General features: G+C 39.3%; 1 protein-coding gene across 10 annotated transcripts in view; it reads right to left on the reverse strand.

Moving 5' to 3' along the window:
• Positions 1-22578, reverse strand: part of TRDN (triadin) — a 301086-nt gene that overhangs the window by 58012 nt on the left and 220496 nt on the right. For 9 of the 10 annotated variants that reach the window (XM_067546684.1, XM_067546692.1, XM_067546686.1 and 6 more), the window contains 6 exons: positions 19182-19232; positions 18636-18686; positions 8669-8719; positions 6810-6860; positions 6099-6149; positions 5017-5067 (listed from right to left, as the gene is read on the reverse strand). In XM_067546684.1, the coding sequence (XP_067402785.1) occupies positions 5017-5067; positions 6099-6149; positions 6810-6860; positions 8669-8719; positions 18636-18686; positions 19182-19232 (306 nt within the window). The remainder of the gene's footprint in view (positions 1-5016; positions 5068-6098; positions 6150-6809; positions 6861-8668; positions 8720-18635; positions 18687-19181; positions 19233-22578) is intronic. The other variant, XM_067546688.1, reaches the window with a different exon arrangement.

Here is a 22578-nt window from a genome sequence, read left to right on the forward strand (position 1 = left end):
AAGCTGTCTACAATGATGTCCAGGTCCCTTTCCTCAACTGAGATACTTAATTCTGAACCCTGTATAGTGTATAAATAGTTTTAATATGGGAGGCAGTAGTGTGACCTAGAGGATAGCGCATAGGACTGAAATTCAGGGAACCTCAGTTCTATTCCCAGCTTTGCCAGAAGCCTGCTAAGTGACCTTGAGCAAGTCACTTCTTCACTGTGTGCCTCAGTTTACTTATCTGTAAAATGGGGATGATACCTCTTTTTGGAAAGCACTTTGAAATCTACTGCTGAAAAGTGCTACGTAAGAGCTAGTTATTATTATTTTCCCTCCAATGTGCTTTAGGATGAATTTCATTTGCCATCATTTAGCCCATTCTCGTAGCTTGTTTACATCTCTCTGAGGTTCTTTACAGTCCTTTCTGGTGCTGACTAACCTAAATAAATTTCATCAGCAAATTTTGCTACATCATTACTCATCCCCATTTCAGGTCACTAATATTAATCAATGTGGATTTAGTAGAGAACCAGGAAGCACCCTGCAGTTAACCTTTGGCTATAATGAAAACATACCATTTACTCTACTTCTTGCTTTCTGTCTCTGAGCCAGTTTTTGATCCATGGCAATGTGTTTTGTAACTAATGGCCAAGGAAGACATTGTGGTGCATTACATAACCTGATTGTCCTATTTTGAAAATTATAAGATCCAGCATCCAGATACATGGAGTTAAATTTTGTACGCCAGAGTAGAACGTGCAAAGAAATGAGCCTGTGCACCTAGAAAACACTTGCAATTTTAGAAAACATCTGTTGAAATTTTTCACAAGACTTATCAAGAGCTACTAAGGAATACTTTTGCCCCAGAGCTCCTGGAGGCACTATGCTTACATCTATTGTGTGCAGATATGATGTCTCCTGCTGTGCACCTCAAACTAATGTTTAGACCATGTTTTTACAGCATCCTCCTTTGTCAATAGAGAATTTTAATGCTCTCTCTCAAGTTCCTATCTGATAAGCCACACTCCACAAGGTCTCATATAATGTGAATCTCTCACAAGCTAAACATACTCTTTTTCCTATTCTAGTATTACTACATTGTGTCACCTAGTATCATTATAAATTCTGTGTCCTGCTAAAGATAATGTGGAACTACATATTATGTAACGTGCGTGTACACATACTATATGCACATGATCACAATTTTTTGTTAGTTATGAATCCTTTTGTTTGCAGAGCAGAGTATGAAGATCAAATGACAAGTACAAACTTTTTTGGAACGTAAACATTTAACATGCTCCCTTTTTTCTTTTTCCAGGTTATTATAAGTCTCCAGCTATATAAAGGGATGTTTTCTATTATTTTTCTTTCACTTTTTAAAGGTATATTCAAAGTTTCTCACAGCTGGATGTTGATTGCAATAATGGAGACTTACACCTACTAATATATTTATCTCTATCTTCATACTTATATGGACCTCATCACTTTAATACCTGTGCACTGAAGCAGCTGCTGTTTCCTCATAGCACCTGGTATGGGCAGCTGTCAGATAGGCTTCTGGATTTGATGAACCAATGGTCTGATCTGGTATGGTAATTTCTATGTACCAAACACATCCATTTAACTGTAATATCTGGTAATGTTTTATTATTCTGGATTACACAATGCAGTTTAATATGATTTATATGAATTCAGCTGCCATATTGCAATCATTAGTTTAATTTAGCAAAGGGATGCATATTGTAGTCACTTACATCTAATGTCATTAAAACTGAACTAGACATCTTCTATCTAAAATGACATAATACTACACAAACCATGATGTTCCTTTGGTTGTAATTACATTATCTATTAAAGGAGCTCCCTGTTTATTGTACACTGTCACTTTGACTGAAAGAACCACAATAGGAGTAAGTGTAAACTTCTCTTCCTAGTTTCCCACAGGGCATGAGGCCCACTGGAACAGTTTTCTCCGATACAGACTTTTCTCAAACCCTGTTTGTATATTCTGTGTGATATGTCACTTATCATTGTTAAGAAAGAAAGAAAGATCTAATGATGCACAACATTGCCCATGGATGCTTAAAGCCACTTTTCACATTGAGGTTACACTTTTCTGACAAAATGTCAATGTCCTGCCATACACATTCAGCATTACTGGGTTAGTTCCATTTGCTTTTGAAAGCACTGCTTATATATAAATTCCAGGGGATAAAAATGATTTATGAAGATCTTTCACATAGAACAGAAAAAATACAAGGAACTCTTCAGAACCTGAAGCAATTGAACTGAAACCCAACCATGAACTTGTATGGCTGGAACATGACTGATTTTCATCTCATCTGTTTGGGTTGCTTTATTGAATGCACTTAGGCAACCTGAGCCTGTTTCCAACAAAGTCAAATGGGAGGTTGGCAATTTATTTCAACAGCAGAAGGACTATCTCCAAAGAGAGGGCTTATACATATGCAACTCTGCCCTACTTTTTTAAAAAGTTTTTTTTTTTTTAAATGCAGTTCATTATAAGAATGATGCAAGACACCCATGCTTCTGCAATAGTAAATGGGAATCTTTTTGGCATAATTATATAGAATATTATACTTCATTTGTTTTTTATAAAGATATTTGAGTTGCAAGACTGACAGACTTGAAATGTGCATTCCTTTTTGGCACATTGTGTTAGTGTACCAAATCTGACACCATCCACGAGCAAGACTTAAGTTATGGTAAGAAAGAAAGTTTCAGTTAAAACAACAAAAGTAGCTAACAACTCTCAGCAAATCAGTAAAAGACAAACACCACATTACCCTATAATAAAGGAAACTGAACAAAAACAAGACTTACTTTTTGTGAAATGGAGAAAGTAACACTACATCACTCTGTACTGTTGTTTAATTACTGCTCTTCCAATAGAAAAAAGGGGAACAGTTTTAAAAAAGGGGGAGCCATAAATGTTTAAAATCCCAAACTTTGTGGTTAAAAATAAAATAGCATTTGAAGTCAAAATTAAAATGACAAATTTTTATTTCACTCAATTCTAATTTTTCACTCTAATTTCAAAAGGATTTGTTCCAGCAGGAATTTCTGTTGGAAATAATTCCCTTTTCCAACTACTTCTTATTATATTTCCCACCAGTAATATTATTTCCACATAACTGTAAGGGTAATACTGTGTGTGTTATATTAGCATAAGCATATGATCATACCAAAACAGACAATCAGTTCACCCAATCATTTATGTATTCTATCTAACAGTGACCAGCAGTAGATGGTTTAGAGAATGGTGCAAGAAGGAATCATAGAATAATCTTCTCATAGAGGAAGTTTCTTCCTAATCTTAGGCCAGACCTACACTAAAACATTTGTTTGTACACTAATGATTGTTAGGGTGTGTGATTTCTTTGGTGACTATTTTCATACTGGCAAAAAAGCCCTAATGTAAATGCAGTTATAGCAACATAAAAGTACTTTTGCCAGCATAGCTTATTTCATTCAGGGAATTGATATAAGATATACCAGCAAAAGCACACTCTTGCCAGTGTAAACTGCATCTGTAGCAAGATGGTTTGTCAGCTCAGCAATACAATACAGCTATACTGACAAATCTTTTCTAGTTTAAATATGTCCTATGGCAGTTAGTGGTTGGGTTGTCTCCTGAAACGTGAGGATTTGTCTTCCACTTTTTCATCCTGTCTAATGTAACTATGAATATGCTCACTGACAAATGTACTTCGTGCTCTTTTTGGAACCCTGCTAAGATCTTAACCCCTATATCTTGTGGAAGGGAGTTTCATAGATTAAAGATCCTTTTGATGTAATGCATAATTAATCAGTTTTATAAGCTGATTTAATTATAGTTATTCTCTTGTTCTCCTACTATAGGAAAGGGTTAGTAACAACACCCAATTTATTTCCATTTTACCACTGATTTTTGTTTCTCATTTCTCCCCTTATCTGTAATCTTTTTAAACAATTTTACACTTTCACATGGAAGTCTTTACATGTCTCTGATCATTAGTTGAACATCTTTATTCCCTCTTATATCTGCTATGTCTTCTTCTATGACTTGGTGAAAGAGCTTGCTCTCCTATTATTCTAAGTATTACCTGCATATGTTATGTAGAATGGGTGCCTTAAAAACATGCATATCTTGCCTTTCATAAACTTCTGCCAGCGAAAATATTACCTCATAATTTGCAGCATCCCCTAAAGAATACCCAGCAATTAAGAGGGAATGCTATTTAGTTGTCTGAAGCAGTGTTAAGGTAATTGGCAGTTTTAAAGACTGACCATAGTATCTTTGTTTAAACTGACTGTTATTGCATTGCTAATCTATTAGTTATTTGCTCTTAAAGTATTTACCCATATAACCTGAGATAATGCATTTTTAATAAGCGTTTAATCAACATGCACATAGTGTCTGTGTCAATATAATTCTTGTCTGAACTAGTTTAATATGAATAAGTAAACTTGAGAGCATTCAATTAGTTATAATTACTCTTATCACTGCCTACAAAATCCTGTACGTGTATATCCTATGTACTCTTTATTTGAAGGTAAATCCTGATCTTTAAATGTAAGACACAGTACATTACAATGGTATGGTGCTTATATTGGGTAAGTGATATGTAATATGAAATGGCAAATGCAACTAGGAGACATGAGATGAAATTAAGATAGGGGAAATGATGAGCAATAATAACTTTCTGTCTCTGAAATCTATAGTATTATTATTATTATTAGGTACCCCATAAAGGTGCATGTCACTTAATAGACTAATAAGAAGAAACATCCTTGCACCAAAGGGTCACAACTTAAGAATCCATGGCCCAGATCCTTAAGGGTAATGAGGTGCCTAACTCTCATTGATTTCAATGGGAGATAGGCACCTAAATACCTTTTGAGGATCTGGGCTCTTGCGCCTGCACAGAGCCTCAATGGGGCTTCATATGGGATCAAGAATTAGTACACATAAATCTGATTTCAGAATCAGAGCCTCAGTTATGGTATAATTTGATAAATAATTTTTACCTTTTTCTTTGATGACAACTGGAGACTTCACTGCGGGTTTTCTTGTGGCCTCTGAAAAGTTACAATTTTGTATACGTTATTGGGAAGAGAAGGAATGGAGGACCAGGTAGAGTAATAACTTCATGCAGTAGCTTTGGTTGATGTTTCATGTATCAAAGGCTCATAGGCTTTTGTGTTTGTTTTAAATCTTTTATTCTATGTGACACTATTCCTTAAAGGGAAACACTAGGATTTATAGGCTTTGGGAAAGGAGAATTTTTAAGAGGGATTTGAAGGAGAAACTACACTGGTGGAAATATGATTAAAAGTGGATCATGGCATAGAGGCATGTAGGATCTGCAATCATAGCTAAGGAGGTATAGAAAATAGTCGGAAAAGGAAATAAAGGGATTGTCTAAACTTTCACACTACATGATGTAAAGGGAACCGGAGGGGAGAGGGAAAAAACAAGAGTAGACTGTTAGGTCTTCTCTAAGAGGCTTTTTTTCACAAGTTTACCACTGCTAATGCCAGTGGTAGGAATGGTGGGAGCATTAAGTGTAGATAGGACACACATGACCTCTGCAGTTTAACTACCATGTTCATCTAGACCAACTCTGTATGGGGTTAGACAACATGATGATAACCACTAACACTTCTATTGTTTCTATTATGGGTGGAGCTGCACATGTGGTAACAATGGTGAGAGTTTTAAAAGAAAAAAGTCTGTAGTAAACAAGATTCTTTTACTGTGGAATAATCTCAGAAGGGAAACAGTGGAAGACCCATTGCCTGAGACATTTTAAATTGAATGAACAAAACTTGAACTAAAATGACTTAAACAATCTTTTCTATCTCTACCATTTAGGATTATGTGATTATACTTAGTTGGTCCTAAAGTGATTACCATATAACCTGCAATCTGCTTTAAAGGGCAGAAATAATAATTTCCAGAAGCATGTAATTAATAATTAATGATCTAGGATGAGATTTTTGAAAAGCCCCCAAAGGAGTTCGACACCAAACTCTCCAAGTGCTTTTGAAAATCCCGTTTCTAAATATGGATTCTTAGGAATTTAGAACTTCTATTTTTCTATTTTTACCTCTCTCTTTGACAAGAACTGGAGGCTTCACGTCTTTTTCTTTTGTAGGCTCTGAAAAAGTCATCAGCAAAAACTGAAGAAGGGAGGTAATTATCATGCATTTATACAGTATCTAGAGCTGTGCAACACTTTCACGAAAAAATATCAAACTAGACAAGGGTTGATTAGCATGGGGTTATGTTAAGAATCCAGATCTCAGTTTAGTTCAGCAGGGGGTGCAGTCTGGGATCTGAAAGGCAAACTATGTTCTCTCCTACCAGACCATTTTCATCATGAAAGATTGTATAGGCCAAACCATGCCCTTAATACACCTGAGGTCCCCCCTCCCCCCCAATTATCTTTCATGGACTTGCACAGGTGTCAATGAATTTTGTCGGTAACTGGAATTTAGTTAACAGTTCTGTTAGTGATGCATAAGAAGCAGTAGATGCCAGCTCACTCTCCAATAGGTGCACTGGCTCTGCAGATCAGACAAGATAGTAAAAATAGTAAAACCGTATTTTTATTTCTTAATCAGACATAACTTCAGAAACAAAGGGATCAGATCTAATGAATAAGAAAGTGCCGGGCTTTGTAACTTTTCACAGAAAACCTGCAATTTAAGGTTAACAGGAATTGTATGCACTGAGGCAACAATGCACCCGTTAGTGTGGACAACTGAATGTTTAATAAGGGACTAAGTAATTTTTACATGTGACTATGAGCCATTACCCTTGTCCTTTAAGGCTGCTGAAGGCTTCACTTCTTTCCTTTTAACAGGCTCTGGAAAGAAACATTTAACATTTATCAGAAGTCAGGTTAGAGAAAAAAGAGGACACATGAGAAGGAAGTGAGTCAGATATTTTGATATAGAAAGAGAAAAGAAGATGGATGTGATAATCATATGGCTTTAATTGCAAGCAGGATAATACAAAGACATAATTAACTGAGCCTTTTAGACTTAGTTTAATAAGTAAAATAACAAGCGTACAATATGCCATTAGTTTTTTTTTGTATTCAGAGAAATTGTTAGGTTGTCTCTTAAATAGAAAATGAATAATAATGATTTATGAAGAGAAAAGTAATTTTATAGATCAGTTGGCATCAGCAATAGATTTTTCCATGATAGAACCAAAATATAAAATGAGCACACACTGATATAGTTCATAGACTCAGACTTTAAGATGAGAAGGGACCATTATGATCATCTAGTCTGACTTCTGCACAACGCAGGCCACAGAACCTCACCCACCCACCCCTGTAGCAGACCCCTAACCTATGTCTGAGTTATTGAAGTCCTCAAATAATGGTTTAAAGACTTCAAGGTACAGAGAATACACCAGAGAATCCGCCAGCAAGTGACCCGTGCCCTATGTTGCAGAGGAAGTCAGTTACATTGTTAGAACTAAAAGCTAGAAGATGCCAAAGAAGACGAAGGAGAGGTTCTCTTTTTCTGGGAGTGACAAAGGATAAGGAACTAGAACTGCGAAATTTTTTCCAACAAAAAGTTTATTTGTCAAAAAAAGCCATTTCAGTCAATCCGAAACGATTCAGAACTTCATATTGAGGTCACCAATTAGTTTTGACCAAAACCAAAACATTTGAAGTGTTTTGGTAATTTTAAAACTAAACTGTTTGTTTTGACATTATTGAAACATATATAGATTTTTTTTTGGACTAGTATGACAACATGGCCAGAGGAGGAAGTGATATTGCCACCCTCCTTATAACTTTTAGCCCAGTGGTTAGGGTCCTCACATCAGTTCTCCCTTCTGCCAGATGGAGAGAAAGGATTAGACCTGGGATCTCCGACACTGGAGGGGAGTGCCCTAACCACTGGGCTATGGAATATTCTGGTGCAGGGCTCCCTCAATATCTCCTGTTAAAGCTGTTTTATAGTAATTGGAAAAAGAACTTGGACTTGAGTCCCACCCATTCCAGATGAGGGCCCTATCTACCAGGCTATACAGTCATTTTCACTCACTTTCCCTAGCCTAATGACTATTCGTTGTCATTCACAAGGCCAGTTCATAGTTTTTTCAAGTTCAACCAGAAGGAAAGGTGATGGGAACTGTAGTCTGGCCAAGGAGCCTGGTCCACAGGAAAGAAATGGGGTGAATTACAACTTCCATGACCCAGCAGCTCAGGTGGGTGCAATTCAACAGTGAACCAAGATGAAACGTCAAAACATCTGTGAATCAAAATTTTTCAGAACTGTACACGCTGTGAAAAAAGTTGATTTTTCAACTTTTCCATTCCAATGAGACTAAAACCAATTTTGAAATATCAGAATTTTACACAGTATGCAGATTTCAATTTTTGACAGTTCTGCCTTGTAATTTCAGTTTTGATGACCCGGTTGGTAGGCGTAGTCTGTTTAGGCATTTAATTTTGTTATTTGACATTGATCCTACAGTATGTCTTGTATGCATGCATGTAAGAACCTGAGTGTTACCAAGTAGTGAACTCAGATCTCGCAAAAGATCATGAATAATCCCACATATCTCCATTTGAGTCATTTTCAATATTGCATAGCTATTTAAATATTTAGTTATGAAATATATGAATTTATATTTAACTTGTGCCATTACCTTTCTCCTTTGGGACTTCTGGAGTCTTCATAGCTTTTTCTTTTACATGTTCTATAGGAAAGTACAGTTCATTTCAGTTAAAAAAAAATAGAAGCTCCCATGATGTATTTAAAAAATTAAGAACTAGCAAGTAATGTATGGTAAAAGCTAAATTGATGCAACCCTTGTTCCCTCTTTACACCCTCTGCACTTGCCTGCAATCACCTCTCACACTGTGTCAAATTAAGTCCCTGATTCTGCAATACAATTGATTAGCACAGATTGCTGTCCCCACGCAGAGCCCTACGGAAGTAAATGGGACTTTGCATGGATGCAGGGATTTATGTAAGTGGATCTGAATGTAGGATCAGATTCTTAGGGCCTCAGCCAAAGCCTATTGGAGGTTAACAGCAATCTTTCCATTGACTTTAGTGGGCTTTCAATCAGGTCCTTCAGCTCAATACCTGAGAGGGGAACATGTATTTTTGTCGCTGTAAGTGTACTGAGCACACTTATTACATTGTACAAACAATATTATAGGGCACATATCTTATTAATAGCCACTTCCTGTTGGTGGTAATCTGTTGGCCTATTAAGTGTACAGATCAGTGAGCATTTGCAGGAATTAGATAGGAAATGATGTTTTCAAAGGGGAAAAACAATTTTGGACCTCTTTGAATGTCACTTGGTGGGAGTGAAAGAACATTACAATTTGTAGGAATGTTAATTAGAACCTATCGTAATCCTTTTGACCTGAGATGGCACTTAAAGGCTTAGCAGAACTTCATGTCCTTTCAAGGATTACGGTAGGTCTGGATAAACCAATGTTAGCCAAATCCATTGTCATAACAGATTAAACCAACAGGAGATTTTCTCTGAACTAGATTTTCCAACTCTCAACAGCTGCAGCCCCTCCAGATTACCAGGATTGGATCCCAAGGCTCTGTCTTAATCCACCCCTAAACTCAACCTGTTTTTAAACATGGGCTTTGCTAATACAAATTAATTCCCAGTGTGGACAGAGCCTTAGATTACCTGCATGCGTCAGATCTGGGAGACTTAGCAGCCACCATCAGCACCACCACAGGTTAGAGGGAGGGTGCTAGATAAGCCTTCTCCCAATGTGGAGTAGGGATATGTAGCCAAACAGTCCATCCCTCCCTACTGAAGGCAACCTCCATGAAATTTCCTAGGAGTGGCCCTTGAAGGTCCCAGCATCCTCTAGCAAGTAGAGACTAAGCAGCAGAAGCAACAACTGGAAGCAGTACCAGGATGCTACCTAAAGTGCCTCCCCCCACTCTCCATGAGCCAGAACATTAGAGACACATGGCCCCAAGAAGCCTCTTTCTTTCCATCAGCCCCACAGAGCAGTGATTTTATATCATCAACGGTCCAAATGATGTCAACCTTCAGGGTGCTCTAACTTGTGTCTGAGACTGACCTGGTCCATGCTGGCCCCAGGATCAGGGGAATATAAAAATAGCTTAAAGCCACCTTTCCCCTCTCTTCCCCACACTGGTCCTTATCAAGAACCGATTTATTCCAGATGAGAAGCTGTGACCCTATGATTTTGGGATAGGAACAAGTAGCAGGAGTAGATAAATTCATCAGAACAAAGATCTTGTTGTTATGCAAATATCCATACTCCAGCAATAAAACAGGAGAAGAAAAGAAATAGGACATAGTCTAAAAAAGTCATTGCTTTCCAATTCTTTTTATTAGGCATCAGAGGACATTTAATTTTCACAGTGGCGACTTCTACACTCTAAGTTTCCACTCTTAAAGCAAAATACTTTCTATATGAGAAAATACTCCACTGAATGCTACAAACAGGATTTTTTAAAAACTTCAAATGAACTACACATAATGTGTAGCAAGTGCAATAAAGAGCCAAAGAGCAGCAAACAGCACACATTTGTTTCTTTAAATGACAGGGTGCTAGTGTCAGCAGTGTGAAAGGAACATAAACTACTGATTTTTTTCTTGTGTTGAAACATAAAAATAAACAGAGCTATTCCTGGCACATAACTGACATAAAAAAGAATGACATACCAAGACGCAACAGAAACAAATAAGCAAAAAAGCTGGGCATTCATTTGGGAAACAAATCATGTAGTACACAGTCAGAATGAATTTAGATTATTTGTATAATTCAGACTGTCAGTTTCATAAGCCTGCGTAATGCACTCCTAGTGGCTTTCTTAGAAATATCAGTAGTTCCACAGGACTACAGCTAGCGTTATATGTCACTTTGAGTGGCTCTGAATAAATGAGCTCTGGCTGATCAGTTAAGACTCCTACCAATGGAAAACAATAAAAGATATGCACAGGAAACTATGCCTCCAGAGTTTCTTTGACCTCAGACTAACCCAACATGTTTATGTCAAATCAAAATTAAATCAAGCTGAAAGTGTTGGTGTTTTTTTTATTTCGGCAAAAAGCTGAAGATTTACTGTTACACATATAAATAAGTCTCAGATTTTGCCCCTCACAGGAAGATATTTCTTCTGTAGAAGAAAGTAAGTTCCTCTAGTATTCTCCTTAACTGGAATTTATTAAACTAGAGGTGGACCTGACCATAAGATTTCAGGGACAGTTAACTCAGTCTTTTAACTAGACAGGGAGCCACTGTTAAGTTTAGATCGGCAGAATATCCACATCTGAACTTCCTCCATCTTAAACCAAAAACATTTAATGCTATAGCTGGCCTCAGCCAATGGCCCCCTTAACTCTTTTCTGTCTTTTTATGGTGGTAGTAATAAGGATAAATCTTCATCTTTCTCTTGTTAGTCCAAAACTTACTTTGTTGCCCAAAAGAGTGTAAATTAGGCTCTATGATACCCCTTTTCTTGCAGGGGTCTTTACTGATCACAAATGTGTTTAAATATCTCATCCAAAACTAAAATCAATGCCTTTATTCCATTTTCCAAGAATACTGACGTTGAGCTCACAAGCTCCATAACAAGAATTTGTACTTGGCCTGAAGTCTCTAAAGCCAGCCATTTGGGTACATATGATTGAAACCTGATTTTGTGTGAATCCTTTATTGAATTCATGGCCTTAATATGCTGAATAGATACGATCTATATTGGTTCTCTCATTTGTTTTCTCTTAAGCTGATTTTCATTAGCATGCCAAATATCTACACTGTGTCTGACTTTTTCTTTCCAAAAGAGATTCAACAAACTTTTCACTATCCGATCAAGGACTGGTTGGATGGAAAGTACAGGAATATTTTTGGTTCAGAATGTTTAAACTTATATACAAGCTAGTACTAACACAAAAATGAATGTTTATCTATTACCTGAGTTTTTTCACAATTTTACCTTGTATTTCTTTTACTGGTTCATTTATATAATAAAAAATAAAACACTTAGGCGCTGATCCTGCAAACATTTATGCACATACTTCACTTCATATAGGCATGCCACCCAAATGACTTGAAAGAACAGTTAGTTATCTTACAGTAGCTGAATGCACCCCATGGACATAAGCATTGATTCTTTTGGTCAGCACTGTCAGTTGGGGCTGAACCTGCAGTCTAGATACCCTTGTGTCCCCCACTTGTGGGTACAAGTGGCCTGACCATCCCTCCGTTCCTTTGCCAGTACAGAATCCAGATGGTATAGGACTACTTAGTAGGCGGTGAAAGAGGATAGGTTGTGGAATCCATATGGACAGCACATCTTGAAGACCCACAGTTACTATAGAATAAGTAACTGTTCTCTCTCCTTCAAGAGATTGTCCACGTGTATTTCACTTTTGGTGACTCACTCAAAGTGACCCCACAGACAGGAGGCGGGTGTTAGGAATCCTATTTAAATAATAAGTGCAGGACACCACTGCCAAAGTGGGTGTCAGATCCTGAGGCCTCAACTAAAGAACAGTATTGAGTGAAAGTGTGAACTGAGCCCCAAGTAGCTGCCCTGCATATTTCTGAAATAGGGATGCTTCTCAGAGAAGCTGTAGACGCTGTGTGAGGCCTAGTGGAATGGGTTCTAACCTACATGGGCGGATCTAATTGAGATAAATCATAGTATACATCTAATACAACTAGGTACCCATTTAAAGAGTTTTTGAGTGGGATATTGGCTGACATTTAACCATATCTGCAAAGAAAGATTACTGGCAAGTGAATTATCTGATTTAAAAGAAAAGCTGAGACAATTTGTGGTAAAAACTTAGGCCTCACCCTAAGAGAAACTGTCTCTATGAAACACAATGTAAGATAAGCCAGCCATGAGAGCCTGAATTTCCCTTACCCTTTCAGCTGATGTTCTAGCAACTAAAAAGACCAATTACATAGATAGATAGTAGAGAGCAAGTTTGTAGGGGCTCAGAATAAGGTTCCATTAACTCAGGAAAAATTATATTGAGGTCCCAGGAAAGAGGGGGTTCTTAGATGGGGGAACACATGAATGAGGCCCTTAAAAATCTAATATCTATGGGGAGAGGAATATGATGTGACGATGAACAGAAGAATGATGGGTTGATATTGCTGCTAAATACATTCTAATGGAGCTGATGGATACCCCAAAATGCTTTAGGGATAGCAGGCAGTCCGTCATTACCTGTATCATTGATCCCTGCAGCACAAGTAGGAGTGATATTCCCTGCCAAATGACTGGCTCTGAGTTCTAAAATGTTTATGTGGAGATGACGTTCCTTGTCTTGGGTTTGAGGGTGATTTAGCTGAGTTTTCCTTCTTAATAGATCTATCACTTAAAAGATCTATCACTAATACCTTGGTGGGGAGAGGTGGAGAAATCAGTATGACATTGCACACTTCAAGAAGGTCTCTCCACTAATCTAACAATGAAAGGACTTCTTGAGGGACCTGTGTCTTCATGTCCAGGTGATGCATGTTATGTAGTTACACAGATTTCAACCACCATTGCACAGAGCATAGGTAAAGTCTGGAATACTGTGCGACATAAGTACAAGAGACCATGTGACCCAGGTGTCTGAGGCAGACTCTTACACACATCTGTGATTGAGACAGCAGATGAGGTCCACCAAGGTCTGAAATTCCTCCTCCGCAAGACAGATTCTTGCAGATATGGAATCAAACATGGATCCTATAAATTCTATTCTTCGTCTCACAACTGAGAGGCCTGTTCTTTGATGATCCTGAGTCCCAGTGTGTTGAAAAGACATAGAATTAGATGAATAGTATTGTTCACCTACTGGGATGATCCTCCTCAAATTAGCCAGTCACTGAGGTAAAAATAAACCTGGCTCCTGTGTCTCCTTAGATGAGCCGCCATGATGGCCAAGCACTTAGTGAATACCCTTGGTACTGTTGTAAGACAAAGGGCAGGATTCTGTACTCTTCGTGACATGCTGATGACACTAAGCTAGGGGAAGTGGTAGATACCCTGGAAGGTAGGGATAGGATACAGAAGGACCTAAACAAACTGGAGGATTGGGCCAAAAGAAATCTGATGAGGTTCAATAAGGACAAGTGCAGAGTCCTGCACCTAGGACGGAAGAATCCCATGCACAGCTACAGACTGGGGACCGACGAGCTAGGCAGAAGTTCTGCAGAAAAGGACTTGGGGGTAACAGTGGATAAGAAGCTGGATATGAGTCAGCAGTGTGCCCTGGTTGCCAAGAAGGCTAATAGCATATTGGGCTGCATTAGTAGGAGTATTGCCAGCAGATCACGGGAAGTGATCATTCCCCTATATTCGGTATTGGTGAGGCCGCATTTGGAGTATTGTGTCCAGTTTTGGGCCCCCCACTACAAAAAGGATGTGGAGAAGTTAGAGAGAATCCAGCGGAGGGCAACAAAAATGATTAGGGAGCTGGAGCACAAGACTTATGAGGAGAGGCTGAGGGAATTAGGCTTTTTCAGTCTACAGAAGAGAAGAATGAGGGGGGATTTGATAGCAGCCTTTAACTACCTGAAAGGGGGTTCCAGGGAGGATGGAGCTAGGCTGTTCTCAGTGGTGGCAGATGACAGAACAAGGAGCAATGGTCTCAAGTTGCAAGGGGGGAGGTCTAGGTTGGACATTAGGAAAAAGTTTTTCACTAGAAGGGTGGTGAAGCACTGGAATGGGTTACCTAGGGAGTTGGTGGAATCTCCATCTTTAGAGGTTTTTAAGCTGCGGCTTGACAAAATCCTCGCTGGGATGATATAGCTGAGGTTAGTCCTGCTTTGAGCAGGGGGTTGGAGTGGCTTGGAGTGACTTGGAGTGGCTGTCTCACTACCGAAGGTAAATTACTTTGCTCACCCATTCTCACCTCCTACTCAATGGTCGTCATTAGGTCTTAAGTACCGGACTCCACCTCCCCATTGTTCTCAATGCACCTGGATATCTATAAGATGCCTCTGTATTACCTATTTTCTGTATTACTGCATCTGAAGAAGAGAGCTGAAGTCTCTCGAAAGCTTATGCCTGCAAATATTAAATTTGTTAGTCTTTAAAGTGCCACAGAACTCTCGTTGTTTTTGCTGTATACAGACTAACACGGCTACCCCTCTGGAACTATTACTATGTGTGTTGAACAGGTTGCAAACTTCAAATGGGATGTCCTCAACTGTCATTAGGACCTCTTCTTGTATTTCCAAATACTGGAGCCATGCATGTGGCAATAGAAGTGGCCATTAAACATGCTGCCAAATCTGAAGCATCTAATGCAGCCTGTAGCAATGCCCAGACTATGAACTGTCCCCCAGACACAATGGATTTCAGCTCCTCCCTATCTACTCGTGGGGGGCTGTTCTATAAACGGTGACACCCTCTTCCCAATTAAGGTAATCATATTTTGAGAGAAGTGTCTTGTAACTTGAGAGATGCAACTGTAGGATCACGGATGGATTATTCTGCCAAATAAATCCAGCTTTTTGTGTCTTTGTCTCTTGGTATTATCTCTGAGGCCTCTTACTATGTGGACCTTCCATGCACCACCCAGGATGGATGGATATAAAAATATTCAAATCCTTTAGCGGGGAATTAATAGCATCTATCCTCTTTCTTAGATGTAGGTGACACAGCTGTCAAGATTTACCACAATTTTTTTTGCTAATTCCAGTAGCCCTTTGCTGATGAACATGGCCATGATCCCAGGCATTACCCTCCACTGGGATCTCCAAGGTATATGCCATGTGATACAAAAGTTCTTGGAAGATTTTAAAATCAGACAGCTGGCTAGGCCTCCAGTAGTGTCTTGTCTGGTGAAGAAGAGGCTATTAATGTTGGTCTTCCATTTCCTGAAGGCAATCTTCCTCATTGTCCTGTTCTGCCAAGACTGGGACATGAATGATGACCTAGTGGTTGAAGTGGGAGTTGGGTCAGACCACCCATGTCCCAATTGTGACAAAACAGGACAACAGAACAGGCCGGGTCAGATACCTGGATATCAGAGTCTGAGATATGCCAGAGGGCAAACTGGGAATTGAATGTCAGGAGGCAGGCAGGGACAATTTACCAGGGGATCAGAGTCAGGCAGTAGGAGCAGGTACCACAAAGAAAGCAATCCTAAGCCAGGGAAACCCAGTTGCATGGACAACTTCCTTTTCCTGTGCTTGGTTTAAATACAAGCAGGGAAACAATCAGGACACCCAGAATTCTACCAGTCAGATCCCAGGACTAGAGTCCTCTGCTGAAGTTGAGCTTCTGATTCTAGCAATTGTTAGCAAGTCACAGGTTGGAACTTATTGGCTTCTAAGAACCCTGCGAACCAGGGTTTGAAAGCTATGGTTCCTGATATGTTCTTACCGATGCAGACTATGTGACTGCACTAACTAACTCTCTTGTTTAGGCCTATAATATCTTGCAGGGAGGGAGATCTAACTCCAGACAGGGACCCAATCTGAGCCATCAACTGCCTTTTGGCTGGGAGACATGAGAAGCTTTTTCTGCCTCATTTTACTAGATCCTGGGAAGTGTGAACTAGGCCTGTGCTCACGGTAGGAATGATGTTCCTTCCTGCCCCTTTCTGACGACTGGGTAGTATGAGTTTTAGCTGCTCTACCAGATTCAGTCATTGAAGAGTTTCAGCTCTTGGCTGAATAGTAAGCCCAGGAGTCCAGAACAGAGCTGCAGTTCACAGGAGCACTAGCTGAGGAAGCCTGGTCAGGAGTGGCAGTCCCTTTTTTCATTTCCCCTCTTGTTCTGAGGAGGCTCTCATCAACCAGGAGAAAAGGTTTAAGACAGATGGATCTCACTTTCAGTGTCTGTGGCACTCATAAAGGAATGTCCGAGTTTTATTCACCTGCATCTTGTCCCTTTAAGTGTTTCGACTTCTGCTGAACAGGCAAAAGAGAATACAGTGGGAAAGCAAGATGTTGTCCCTGGAGGGTCTTGTGCATCAATGAGACTGAGACTGGGATTTATGCGAGCTAAACGCATTTGTTTGATTGGATATTACATTTAATAAAAATAAAAAATAAACCATTCCTAGTCTGGGACTAACATGTCCTTTTGGAGAAGGAGCAACAGATAGATGCTCAGTTAGAGACATGCCCATCTCCAAGGCAAAATAGCTGCATCACAAGATGGACAAGATTTAAATGCTGGGGAGTTTGTTTCAGCCACAGCAGCTAATTCCATTAGCTGGTAAGTCCATAAATACTAATAAAAACAATCTAATATCAATGGATGTGGAAAAAACCCTACACTAACCATACGATCTAACATATTTACGTTTTTCCAGAGAAAAATGCACAGTGCATAGAGAAGCAGACTTCTGTTTCACTTTCAGGATGAAAAACTGAAAGACAATTGGATCATCTGTGACCTTTGATGGAAGGCATAAGGGATCCAGGGAGCAGGTATGGCCTCATTGGACACTGCTGGCCGAAAGAATCCAAGCTCGCCCAATGGGGTGCATGTGCACCAGAAGTAGAATTCATGTGGGCAAGCACTTGAAGAGTAGGACTATTCATATGTGGAAGTGTTCACAGAATAGGGTCCTTAATCATAAAGAAGTGGTAAATCAGTATGATTACCAGGGTTTGAGTATGTATCTAGCAATTCAGTTGCTGTCTCTTTCTCTACAGTTCACTAATTTACACATGGTGCTATTCTACATAGAGAAAATAAACTGAATTCCTCATTTACTCCTCTTTGAAATTATAAAAAATAATGACTGTAATCTAAGATATTATTATATTTGCATACATGGTGGGACTTCTTATCCTAAAGAACCTCAAGCACTTTTTAAACTCTGAACATACACAAATCACTTCACCCTTGAAATGCAAGTGATGGAAGTTAGCAATAAGGTGGATGAAGGAGGCACAGTATGCTGAAAAACAGTGGATCAAGAGACATTTTAGCTGAGTTAACCATCTATTCTTGCAAAAAAAAAAAAAAGCCATAAGAAATTTTAAACGTACATGAGAAAGAAAGGGAGAGAAGAAATAGTCAGACAAATTCGTACTTCTAAAGACTCAGGTGGTTGAATGATTGAAGCAGTGAGCTTTTAATCTCAGCCTCCACAAATCCCAGAAGGCATGTCATCATCTATCACACCTTCTTACTATTTCATATGCTACTGTTTTATTTTATTCAGGTTACATCCACAGGCTTATACAAGCAGTTCAATTCAGAACTTGCCAACTGCCTCCAGAAGACACTAACTGTTCTGTATCTTGATAAGGTTATTATCACTGATGAAATATGGTTTTTATAATGAACAAGCATTTGATATGAATAGTTCCGTGGCTTCTACACATTAGATATAAGGTGACAGATAAGTGTGAAAAATCAGGACACGAGGTGGGAAGTAATAGTAATATATAAGACAAAGACCTGAATATTGGGATTGCCCCTATAAAATCAGGACATCTGATAACTCTAAATACTGTTTGACTTTCCTTTCATGGCATACATGCTAAACAATATTTTGATAATTTTAATCTTCATATCATTTTTAAAAATACAGGAAAGTCCCTCCTAGATTTGGTTATAATTATACAATCAAGTTAGTTATGATATTTTAAAACCAACAAACATTCTGTTATATTGTGTATAATTACCTTTATCCTTTAAAGCTGCAGGATGCTTTACTTCCTTTTCTTTGACATGCTCTGTAAAAATATATAGTAGGTTATTAATTATCAAACCAAAGGGTTAAAGGCTAAAATATGATGACTCAGTGACAATGCCTGATCAGAGAACTGATTATTTGAAACAGTCCCAAAAACCATTTCAAAATTCAGTCAAAAACACTGATTTTGACCAGATTTAACATACTTACAACATACAAACACAAATTTTACGTAACTATGTGAGAACAATGATCACTCAAAAGTTGTCCCATATTTTCTGAAATGGTTTGCCAAATGCTTCTGGGTTCTGAGTCTGTAATTCTGAGTTTTACTGCAAACATTTTTCATTACCTCAGTTTTGTTCTTCACCTACAATTCAGGCAGTAATAATTAGCCTGAATATTTCTTTTTATTTATTTTCCTCACCAATCCAAAACTATGTTGTATGTTATAAATAAGGATGTCCATATATAATGGGGATTTAAAAAAAATCTAAACCTCTGGCATCTACTGTATTTTATGGTACTATATTACCTTTATCCTTTGTTGCAGCTGGAGGTTTCACTTCTTTCTCTTTTACAGGTTCTGGAAAGAAATGTTTAGCACGGATACAGTGACAATCACAAGCAAAAGCCTGGTTTGTGAAACACAGAGACTGAATCTTATCAGATAATGAACTGGTTAGACAGTATGAGAGACTCTAGCTATACAATGGCACAAATGGCAAGAGATGGACTGATTAGAAGAGTTGTGTAAAACCTGCCTGTTTCAGTTCACAGTGTGTGTTTTGTCGATTTCATTATGAAACTTGCAAGATTTACTAAAGTTTAAACAAGCAGGCTCCCACCGGTTCAGGATATTCAACCTCAGAAGGGAGCAAACTGACCCATTTCCAAACCTCATCTTTTCAGTTGATGTTTGGGTGAACCACTTTCACCATCTTCATTTTTCAAGGCGCCAGCAAAATAAGCTAGATACTTCTGAATCCTCCCAGTATCTTCTCAGGGATAGATAATCTGTATACCCTCCTCCATTCTTTTTTAACAGGTCAGGAAAAATGCCTCTGCTCCTACTATTCATTTACTGCTCTGAATTGCCTCAGCCCCTTAGTGAAAGTGACCAGCAGAAACAACAGAAGGTCTAAAAATAAAAAAGGAATCCTACAAAAAATTGGAAACATGGATGAATTGCTAAAGAGGAGAAAAAAGAGTAGCACAAGCACTTAGGGACAAAATTAGAAAAAGGCATAAAATAAGTTATACCAATCAAGGAAATAAAAGGCAATAAGAAGAGGTTCTTTTAAAACATTATAAGCAAGAGAAAGATGACGGAAAGTGTAGGCCCTCTATTTAGTGGGGAAGGAGAGCTAATAGCTGATAACAACAAGAAAGCTGAGGTGTTTAATGGCTATTTTGCTTCAGTCTTCACTGAAAAGGTTAATGCAAATAACATTAACAGTTAGGGGGAAGGAATGCCAACCAAAATAGGGAAAGAATAAGTTAGTGAATATTTAGATAAGTTATGTTGTATTCAAGTCAGCAGGGTACGTAAGGAACTAGCTGAAGTAATCTCAGAACCGGTAGCAATTATCTTTGAGAACATCTGGGCAATGAGTGAAGTTCCAGAAGGGCAAACATTGAACCTATCTTTAGGTACTTTTTGGCCTGGAAAAGGGCAAACATAGTACCTATCTTTAAAAAGGGGAAAAATAGGACCCAAGGAATTATAGACCTGACATCTTAACTTTGATAACTGGAAAAATACTGGAACAAATTATTAATTAATTTGTGAGCACCTGGAGGATAATAGGGTCACAAGAAATAGCCAGCATGGATTTCTCAAAAACAAATCATGCCAAACCAACCTAATTTCCTTCTTTGTCAGGTTTATTGGCCTAGTGGATGGGGGGGAAGCAGTAGATGTACTATATCTTGATCTTAATAAGCTTTTTGACATAGGCCTGAATGACATTCTCATCAACAAATTAGGGAAACACGTTCTAGATGAAATTATCATAAGGTGGGTGCACAACTAGTTGAAAAAGCATATTCAAAGAATAGTTATCATGATTCTTTATCCAACTGGGATGGCATATCTAGTGGGGTTCTTCAGGGGTCAGTCTTGGGTCCTGTACTACTCAATATTTTCATTTGTGACTTGGATAATGGAGGGGAGAGCATGATTATGAAATTTGAAGATGACACCAAACTGGGAGGGACTGCAAGCACTTTGGAGGACAGGATTAGAAATCAAAACAACCTTGACAAATCAGAGAATTTGTCTCAAATCAACAAGATGAAATTCAGTAAAGGAAAGGGCAAAGTACCTTTCCTTAGCAAGGAAAAATCAAATGCACAACTACAAAATGGGGAATAATTGGCTAGGTGGTAGTACTGCTGAAAAGGATCTGGGGGTTAGAGTGGATCGCAAATTGAATTAGAGTTAATGTGATGTAGCTGTGAAAAACGCTAACATCATCCTGGGATGCATTAACTGGAGTGTCAGATATAAGACATGGGAGGTAATTGTCCACTCTACTTGGCACTGGTGAGACCCAGCAGTAATACTGTATCCAATTCTGGGTGCCATGTGGGCAGGATGTGGACAAACTGTAGAGAATCCAGAAGAGAGCAACAAAAATGACAAAAAGTTTAGAAAACCTGACCTATAAGGAAAGGTTAAAAAGCTGGGCATGTTTATTCTTGAGAAAAGATGACTGAGGGAGGACCTGATAACAGTGTTCAAATATATTAAGGACTGTTATAAAGAGTTTGGCGCTCACTTGTTCTTCACGTCTCCTGAAAGTAGGACATGAAGTAATGGGCTTGTGACAGGCGCTATGAGTAGCACTCTGATCACTGACATTGCTGCAGCCTGAGGAAGGCTGCAGGCCCAACTGAGGACAATTATACACTTTCTGCTGGGGGACTGTGAGGACCTGGGTGACAAGCACTGGGCTAACAAGATAATTGGGGAGAATATAAGGGGAGGAAACAGGAAACAAGGGAAGCTCAGGAGGGGCTCAGAAGGAGGTGAGTCTGGCTGGGGCTGCAGGGAAGCCTACCCTTGCTGTAAGCCTGTATTGTACTATGTAAGAGGGGAATGAACACATACCTTGGTAACAGATGAACAGCCCGGTGTGTGTTTGTGACCCTGAAACCATCTGAACTGACCAGTTCAGTTCAGCGATTCACTGGGTAGCGACAAAGGTGCCCAGTGACACACGGGGCTTGTCCAGGAGCAGTAACTCCCTCAGCTAAGAGAAGGATTCATGAGTGGGTGATCTGCGTGAAGGCAGGAGATCTGGGCACCGTGGACGAGATGCTGCGCTGGCTAGTGGAACAGCAAAAGGAGGTGCAGCAGACTCAGCAAGCGGAGAGGCAAGCACTCCTGAGTTGGCAGGCAGAGCAACAATGAACGTTGCAAGAATTCATCAAAGAGCAGGCCCAGGTACAGCAACATCTCCTGCAAAGACTGGCGAATTCCAATAAGGGCACTGGGAATCAAACGGTGGGTCTGGGACTACGTAATATGGCCCTGGGGGATGACCCCAATGCCTTTTTATTAACCTTTGAGTGGGTGGCTACAAGCACTGGATGGGACAAGGGCATATGGGCACTTCAGCTGGCACCTTATCTGGCCAGCAAGGCTCAGGCAGCCTATATGGCCCTAAGCGAACACCAGGCTAGAGACTATGACACACTAAAGGCTGCTATTTTGGACAGGGTCAGCCTGTCAGCTGAGAAATTTCACCAAATGTTCAGGGCGACCAAGTCTCAGGGCTTTTGCACAGAAGTTGTCAGACTGGGACACTCAATGCTTGCAGCCAGCCAAACAGGACATTGGAGCCATAATGGACTCCAGTACTCTGGTGCAGTTTGTACACAGCCTCCCGGAGACTACAAGGATCTGGGTTTGGAGGCACCAGCCA

The sequence above is a fragment of the Emydura macquarii genome, unplaced genomic scaffold, assembly GCF_026122565.2.
Source record: "Emydura macquarii macquarii isolate MOO-44397 ecotype Brisbane River unplaced genomic scaffold, CSIRO-AGI_Emac_v2 contig_1146, whole genome shotgun sequence".
In the NCBI taxonomy this organism is placed as follows: Eukaryota; Metazoa; Chordata; order Testudines; family Chelidae; genus Emydura; species Emydura macquarii.